Source organism: Atta colombica, unplaced genomic scaffold, assembly GCF_001594045.1.
Source record: "Atta colombica isolate Treedump-2 unplaced genomic scaffold, Acol1.0 scaffold9, whole genome shotgun sequence".
NCBI classification, from domain to species: Eukaryota; Metazoa; Arthropoda; class Insecta; order Hymenoptera; family Formicidae; genus Atta; species Atta colombica.
In genome coordinates, this window is record NW_017259583.1 from 1,228,322 (window position 1) to 1,236,718 (window position 8,397).

Sequence of the window (8,397 nt, forward strand, 5' to 3'; positions counted from 1 at the left end):
TGTCCCATAAGTTTTTGCCGAACACTTTTGTGTGAACTAAACTGAATCGAAAAGTTTTCTACCATTTTGCAATTTTCGCAATAGTTAACGAAATATTAATTACTAAAAGTCGCTAAATATTTTTTAATAATTTTTTATTCAAATACTATCAACTTTACAAAAAAAAACAGTGAGAGACAAAAATTGTTTATTTTCTTCTCATAAAGTTCTGAGAAGTTTTTTCAGAATTTTTTAATACCGTATTTTCTCATGTTGATAAAAATAAGAAAATGTAGTACTGAAAGTTAATAAAAAATTCTGAAAAAATTTCTGAGAAAAAAATAAATGATTTTTTGTTTCTTGCAGTTTTCTGTAAAATTGATAGTATTTGAGTAAAAAAATGATTAAAAACCAATATTTAATAACTTTTAGTAATTAATATCTCATTAATCATCGCGAAAATTGCGAAATGGTAGAAGACTCTTCGACTCAGTTTAGTGCGCTCTATTTACACAAAAGCGGTTGTCAAAAACTTACGGGACATCCTGTATATATCTTTTATAATACGTGCGTGCTTGCGCGCGTGTGTGTCTTACTTTTCTACATCGTTTGAGATCTCAACTATATCTTATTTAAAAAATTAGGTGAATTGTTAATGTCTGAAAAATGAAAAAAATATTTACATTTTTTGCTTATTTAAATCAAAAAAAGTTTACCCGTGGGCTAAAAAAGCGTTGATAATATGTTTGAGGGCAAAATTAGTTTAAAACATGATGAATTCCATATTTTTATTAATAAAGCGATTTTTTACATTTTATATTACATAATAATTAATAATCGTAATTATTAGTCATTGGTACTATCTTGAATAATTCCAAGTTACTAAAAAAAAAATCTGTGAAACTTTAGTTCAATTCAATCATGTATATGAACCTTTCCTAGGATTATGTTCAGATTTCCATTTAAGTGCCTCCCAAATATCATTTTATGTGTTTAACATTCAGTGAACAACAAGAATAAAATAACATCTACCGATTCTGTAACTTCTAACGACAGTTCGATATCGACATATTGTCGCTACACAACTTTTTACTATATTTTATTTATTATTCTCATAGATTTATATTAATATCTATGACAGTATAACGATACCAACACTGTTGTTAAGAATTATAGAGTACTGAATGACACTTGGAAATCTGAACATGATCCTCGAAAGGAATTCCACAAGTTTTTTATTCAATGTAAGATCCTCTTCCAGGGGATTCCCTCCTAGAGGAATCTTACCTTATTAACTAAAAAACGTGTGAAATCCTTTCCGAAGGCTGTGTTTAGATTCTTATGTCAATGCTAGGTATCATTTTATCCTTATTCACTGTTTAACAAAATTTAATAATATCTGAAAGGTATATCTTGAGTGAAGATCTGAACATAGATCTAAGAGAGAATCTTACCTTGTTAAAAAAGAAACGTATGAAATAATGACAAGAGTGTAATGGATTTCTTAATGAGTGATTTTTAACAATTTATAAAATTCAAAACAACTACGAACACGATTTTCTTTTATTGAATTGAACTAAAGTTTCACAGATTTTTTTTAGCTTGAAATTATTCAAGGTGGCCAATGACTAATAACTACGATTATAATATAATTATTAATTATTATATAATATAAAATATAAAAAAATTGCTTTATTAATAAAAATATGAAATTTATCATATTTTAAACTAATTTCGCCCTCAAATATACTACCAACACTTTTTTAGCTCATGAATCAATTTTTTCTAACTTAAATAAGCAAACAATGCAATAACTCCTTTTCTCATTTTTCAGACATTAACCCAATTATTTAAGGGTCATTTCGACCAACTTCAATTAACTTTAATTAATGATTAATCCATTAAAATTGACCAATCGCATTTGTCATTTCGCTTAACGATTAATTGTTAATTAAAGTTCATCAGCTCTAAATGGAACACATGGAGTCTTAAATGATGTAGAAAAGCAAGATTTTTTTTAATATATGCGATTTGATATATTAAAAAAAAAGAAAAGCTCTATAGGCCGATTTTGTGAAAAATATGCTATAAAAATCAATGTTGGTAACATAGTATGACAAAACTCAAATGTTAGCGAGCCGGAGGCATAGATTGCTAATATCCGACCAAGCTAAAATTTTATGGAAATTATTTTTTTGTAGATTGTAGAATTATTCTAAGGAATGAGGTAGAAAAAAATTCGAAAAATCGAAAAATAAGGACCATTCTATTTATACATATATTATTGCTTAAATTAAAAAAAAAAACAAATACTGCTAATATTGAAATATGAAAATAGCGAGAAAATTTAAATTGTTACACTGTGCATATTTATGTAGTTTCTGTAATTAAATATTGTAATATCGCATCAAGCTGTATTTGAAGAAACTGGATTTAATTACTGATGGATTAGTTAAACATATACAGGAGCCTAACAAAAGAATACAACTCATTTATCATAGATATCCTTTGACAAACTATACATTTGGAACAAAAGAGCCACTCTTCGAGAAAGATCCATCAGTACCAGCAAGGTTTCAGCGCATGAGAGATGAATTCGACAAGATCGGCATGCGGAGAAGCGTAGAAGGTGTCTTATTGGTACATGAGCATGGACTTCCACACGTTCTTCTTCTGCAACTTGGCACAACATTCTTCAAATTGTAAGTTTCGAGAATTTATAAATTACGTATTTAAAAAAATTATTCATTTTAATAACTGAATTTTGTACATTTCCTTTCTTTTTCCATTATTCCAGACCTGGCGGAGAACTCAATACAGGAGAAGATGAGGTAGAGGGCCTAAAACGGCTCCTTACAGAGGTAACAGTTAACACGACGCCTTACGCTGCCTTACAGGCTGGCTAGGAGTGGCACTTTTATATCGTTAGATTGTAACATTGTCTCTATAAACATCATGATTATTGTATAAACCCTGCAAACGTTTGTAGAACTCATGTAACCGGGCCTGTAGCTCCACATAGGGGCTTGTTCTTTTATTCTTATAATATTTTGTACTTTTGGCGTGCTGCATGCCCGGACACTTCGATGTTGAAAGATATCGCACGTTATTGTATCTGGTTGGCTAAGAACATTGTTCTTATTTCGATAGTATATATGTTAGCACAGAGAGAAATACAGAAGAGACAAGATAAAATGCAAGAATGTAAAATAGTGACAAGAAGAATGTATATAAATATCGCGAATTTTTTAAATTTAAGCTCAGAAAACCGATTATATACCGAATAGAGTTTAGAATTTTATTGTAAGAGAAAATTATCTGATCGGCATAATAGTAGGCCTACGAATTCATTCGCAATTGTCAGATCACAAGACAATTAATAAACTTGAGATTTATATGATCTCTGTTATATTCTTTACTAAAACTATTAGCTTATATAACGATTTTACTTAATTAGATATTCATATGAACACTACATTGATATTATAGGTGAAAGAAATTGTACATGTGTTCTTGAATATCTATATCAGTTTTTTTTTTATTCTAAAGAGACTTATAGCTACATGTCAATCGTCGATAAACCTGAATATTGTTAGAATTGATGCTATTAGGTGATCGCCGCAAATGTCTCAAAATATAATAAATATTGTGCAACCATGTTCTTAGTAGACTGACAAAAGAGAAGAATGTATTTTATTCTCATCATAGTTTATTTGAGACTCAATATAGTATAATATTAAACAGCAAATGGAATCGCTTTCTAGACCTTTGGACGGCAGGACGGAGTGAAGCAAGAATGGGTTATAGAAGATACAATTGGAAACTGGTGGCGTCCGAACTTTGAACCACCTCAATATCCATACGTGCCGCCACACATTACAAAACCGAAAGAACACAAGAGACTATTTCTCGTACAGTTGCAAGAGAAAGGTATAACGACAAATCGAAAGTTTGACATGTATTCAATCTCATAAATATATTTACTCTCTTGTTATTTTTATATTTAGCTCTCTTTGCTGTACCGAAAAATTATAAGTTAGTCGCTGCACCTTTATTTGAATTATACGATAATTCACAAGGCTATGGCCCTATAATTTCATCTCTACCACAATCTCTGTGCAGGTATGTGTTTAAAAAAATCTACTTTTTGCGTGACACATTTTGATGATGTAGACGCAACGTATTACAAAATTGTATCTATTTTTGTATTTCAGGTTTAATTTCATCTACATGTGAAACTAGAATTAGAAGAACAAAACTGAAATTCTGTTTAATTTAATGAAATCTATTATAAACTTAATAAATAGCCATATACATGTACGAAATGATTGCTAATATTTGAAAGAAATTTCTGATCTATATGATGCATATTGCGAATTAAATCATTTTTAATTAGTATTTTTTTATATAATCTATATAATCTCATTCCATCAATTCTTATATCTAGATAATAGAAATGTAAATTTCTATATTTTTTTGTTTTTGTATCTGTAATATCATACAAATGTAAGAGATACAATCCATTTGGTCATGTTAAAATGTACATATAGATTTTTATTATCTTTATTTCTCAATGTATGCAATTAAACTGTATTAATCATTTCAAAAAATTGATTTTTCAAAAATAACAATTATACAAATAATATAAGAAACTGTAGACATGAACAATGTATTTTTCTGCTAAGTCCTAATACTTCCATAATAAAATTATGATAAAGTAAGATTACAGTATATATACTTTGCAATTTAATAATTTTTATTCCTGTTATAACAAAAAAAAAACAGAAAACAGTTTAATAAAACAGTTTACTTGTTTGGTAATTAAATAACTTATTTATCTTGTAACAATATTTGAAAAATATAATTTATATAAATATCTTTATTAAACATATTATTGTCACATAGTAAATTGTCTTATATTCTTATCTTTCTTATATAACATCACATCGCAATATGTGATATTTTAATATTTTATCAATAATTATCTAATTAGTTTTTGTATATAATGTTGAAAGAACTTATCCTGAAACATGTAATAAACTTTATTCCATTTTCTCTCGTATTTTATTTTATACGTAATACAATACAAAATATAATAAAATATAGCTGAATATTGAAGGAACAGATGTAATTAGATTTTCTTTGGAATTTGATATATGGAACTTCCTAATTTTTTCATTTAGGCAATGTTTTTGCATCTTGCGCAATCCTCTAGTAACTAATAGTAAATGGTTCTTGTTTTGTGGAATGGTATGTGCTCCAATTCTTGCGCATACTCTCGCCGATAGTCCCACAGGTAATGATCGATCATGATCGCGTTGACATCCGTTGACGGATTCAGGTTCAATTTCGACTCAGTAGCGATCAATCTTCGCACCTCGTTGCGCACCTGCTCGACCGCCTCGATTGAGCAGGCACGTATCTCAATCTCCTCTCTGCTGTTCTGTTTCAACTGTTCATCGGATTTCAATTTGCTCATGAGCGAATCACTGTAGCGCATAGTGCCATAATGTACAAGCACTTGAGGAATACGGTAATCGGCGAACATTGCGATGCTGTCGATATCATGGAATTCGCCAAGTCCGCGTCCCTCAAAGCAGGCCCAGATGTCACCGATCAATATCTGAGCCCTCTTGTAAATGCTGATCCTATGCCCTTCGTAATAAGCCTCATCTCGGTATGACTCAAATTCCTTAACAATAAGTTGGAGCAGCTTTTCCGCGGAGCCTTTACACGACTTGATACATTCCACAAACGTGCCTTTATACTTGTCCAACAGAATCTTTCCAGCCTCATGCAGACCCTTAATTCTATCGTGTATAAGTGGAATTTTGACTTCGTTGTCACCTCGAAAAATGATGTCTGCATCTTGTTGCGTTATCTGCGAATAATACTTGGGATCCCACATAGATTTCCCTTCATCAATGGCTCGGCTGACAGCGGCACAGAACGCAAAGTAGCCGGTCTCTCCATTGACATTCCACTTTTTCGTACCCGTCTCAGTCCAAAATGAGAAGTTCAACGTGTCCAGCACGAATATCCAGTCCGCTGCCCTGGAATCGTCGGGCTTAGGATGAAATCTGATTTGCGAGAAATTGCCCTTGCGGATCTTACCCGTCTTTAAACCATCAAGGATCGCCAATGCCAATTTTTTTACACCTGCTTGCTCGATGAATACATCCTTCGCCAAGCCGGCGACTAGCTTCGCAGACTCTTTTGGCATCAGGACCATGATGTCAAAAAACTTGTTGATTAACTAATATTTAATTCTAGTTAACTTTGAATAACTGTTAATAACAGTTTGCTTACTCCAAATGTTTTAGTCAAGATACTGGTCAATGAATACTCCAAAGCAATTAGAGTGCGATTTTTAACTAATCGATTTCACGCTCTTCCAGGTGTTTCGTCAGCAAGCTAAGACATATATCTGATAACATTCTGGATGCAGAAATAGATTCGATACCGATGGATGATCGATGTCGAATATTGGTTGATTTTTTTGTCATTTCCGACCTCATTATGTTTTTATATATTAATTGCAACTCCACGAACTATACTTCTGTAAGATTTTTATTATTAATTATTCTACATCAAATGGATGCAAAGTTGAAAACTATATATAAATAAGTGTGTGTGACGTGTGTGTGTGTGTGTGCGTGGTGTGTGGCGTGTGTGTGTGCGTGGTGTGTGTGTGTGTGTGTGGGATGTGTGTGTGTGTGGGGTGTGTGTGTGTGTGCGTGTGTGTATGTAAAACGTATTTATCGTAAAAATGGCATAAAAAATAACAATAGATCTATCGCGTTGCTTAAAAATGTCCTAAAAGTGTTTTAGGCCCAGTTGTTCCACCGTTTGGTAAATTTTACCTATAAGGTAAATCTGGCAATCTGCGTATGTGATTGGGTAATCTTGCTACTTACCCAAGGTAAAATTTAAAATTTCAAAAAGTAGAACAACCGATCCTTAAGCTGTGTTTCCTTTTTACTGGCAGTGCAACTATGACGTCACAATAGTACACTGCCGCAGCCATTCCAAAATTATTGTGGTACGCCAGCACTACTGTAACGTCGTATTTCGGAACGACTTTACAATAGACTGGCAGTGTAAATAGACATGAATAAATGTATTAAATTGTAAATCAATAAATTTTGAACGAAAATAGCATAATAATTCTTCTGAAGAAGATGAATTAATTATGGGATTACCATTTCAAACAGTTTGATCTCATGTTAAAAATGAGTATGTTCTCATTTGCTGATTTCCAATACAGTAAACATAACCTAAATTCGCGCTTCGGAGAACCGATTTCTGGGGCGTGTTTATTTATTTATGAATGTTGCAATTAAGCTGAGAGATATTGTGTTGCAACGTTTTGTCACAAATTATTGGATTCATATTCAATAATAACAATTCATCTATATCGCTTTCAGAATCACTATTATCAGACGAATTTAAATAAAACATCGTTAGCAATTGCAATCAATGTGTCATTATTCATTGCCATTCTGTTTGGTATACTTCTCTTCTAGGAATTACAACTTACAGGAAATCAGCCACTAACAATGAAAACAATTAATAATAGCATCAACTAATTAAAAAATATAACAAAACTAAAACGAATAAAAAATACAGCCTCTCTGCTTAAAATCTCTCGCAAAATTCACAAATATATAACATGCTCGAGAAAATAATTCTCCGAAGCGCGTACGAATTTAGGTTATGTTTTTACTGTAACTTTTTACTTAGAGAAAGAGAACGTTTCTCCCAGTAACACAACATGACGGCTATTGGATACTGTAATCAGCAAATGGGAACACATCCTATATGCACACAGTAAATATTCGGATATGGAATTTAAGAGTCATTTTCAGTAAAATGAATATATGTGCTTTTCTGGAGTTAAATATAATGTATATATTTTTTTATTTCCTAGAATATTCGAATATTTCGAATATTTGTGTTTCTTTAAGTCATATTGCACTGTAACTACCTCACCTCGAAAATCGCAGTAGTGGTGAAAATCGCAATATGACTATCATTTATGACGTTATTGAGGGAACTAGACGCTGTCGCAGTGCGCTGCGTGGTAATAGCACAATTTTTCAGTACTGTGTATATCGGAATACATCCTTACTAGGCTATTTCCTTTCTTCAGGAAACAATCGACATAAATGTCGTTCTATCTTTATTATTCATTGAATGTCAAGAAAAATAGAATGATGTTTGTGTCAACTGTGGCCTAGTTTTTAGAGTTCCAAGAGTTTAATTCGGATCAGAATGTAAGAACCAACTACAGTCGAGTATTCCCCTGTTACAATCGAATGAGAGATGCTCAACTGTAGTTGGTTAGTTTTTATATTCTGATCCAGATTAAATCCTCAGTGAAAACTGTGTCTTCTAAAAGAAAAACAACTTAAATGA

The 8,397-nt window shown here is 31.7% G+C and overlaps 2 protein-coding genes across 2 annotated transcripts in view; one reads left to right on the forward strand and one right to left on the reverse strand.

The window, feature by feature from the left end:
* LOC108693321 (cleavage and polyadenylation specificity factor subunit 5) overlaps nt 1-4,281 on the forward strand; it is a 6,682-nt gene extending 2,401 nt beyond the window's left edge. The window contains exons 2-6 of the mRNA XM_018202207.1: nt 2,481-2,681; nt 2,777-2,840; nt 3,744-3,909; nt 3,987-4,101; nt 4,194-4,281. Of these exons, the coding sequence (XP_018057696.1) occupies nt 2,481-2,681; nt 2,777-2,840; nt 3,744-3,909; nt 3,987-4,101; nt 4,194-4,215 (568 nt within the window). The 3' untranslated portion in view covers nt 4,216-4,281. The remainder of the gene's footprint in view (nt 1-2,480; nt 2,682-2,776; nt 2,841-3,743; nt 3,910-3,986; nt 4,102-4,193) is intronic.
* An 844-nt stretch (nt 4,282-5,125) lies between these two features.
* LOC108693355 (UPF0553 protein C9orf64 homolog) lies at nt 5,126-7,484 on the reverse strand. The gene is made up of 2 exons (XM_018202248.1): nt 7,182-7,484; nt 5,126-6,538 (listed from the first exon to the last, which is right to left on the reverse strand). The coding sequence occupies exon 2, from the start codon at nt 6,209-6,211 to the stop codon at nt 5,198-5,200; it is 1,014 nt and encodes a 337-aa protein (XP_018057737.1). The 5' UTR covers nt 6,212-6,538; nt 7,182-7,484; the 3' UTR covers nt 5,126-5,197.
* Nucleotides 7,485-8,397: the final 913 nt, after the last annotated feature.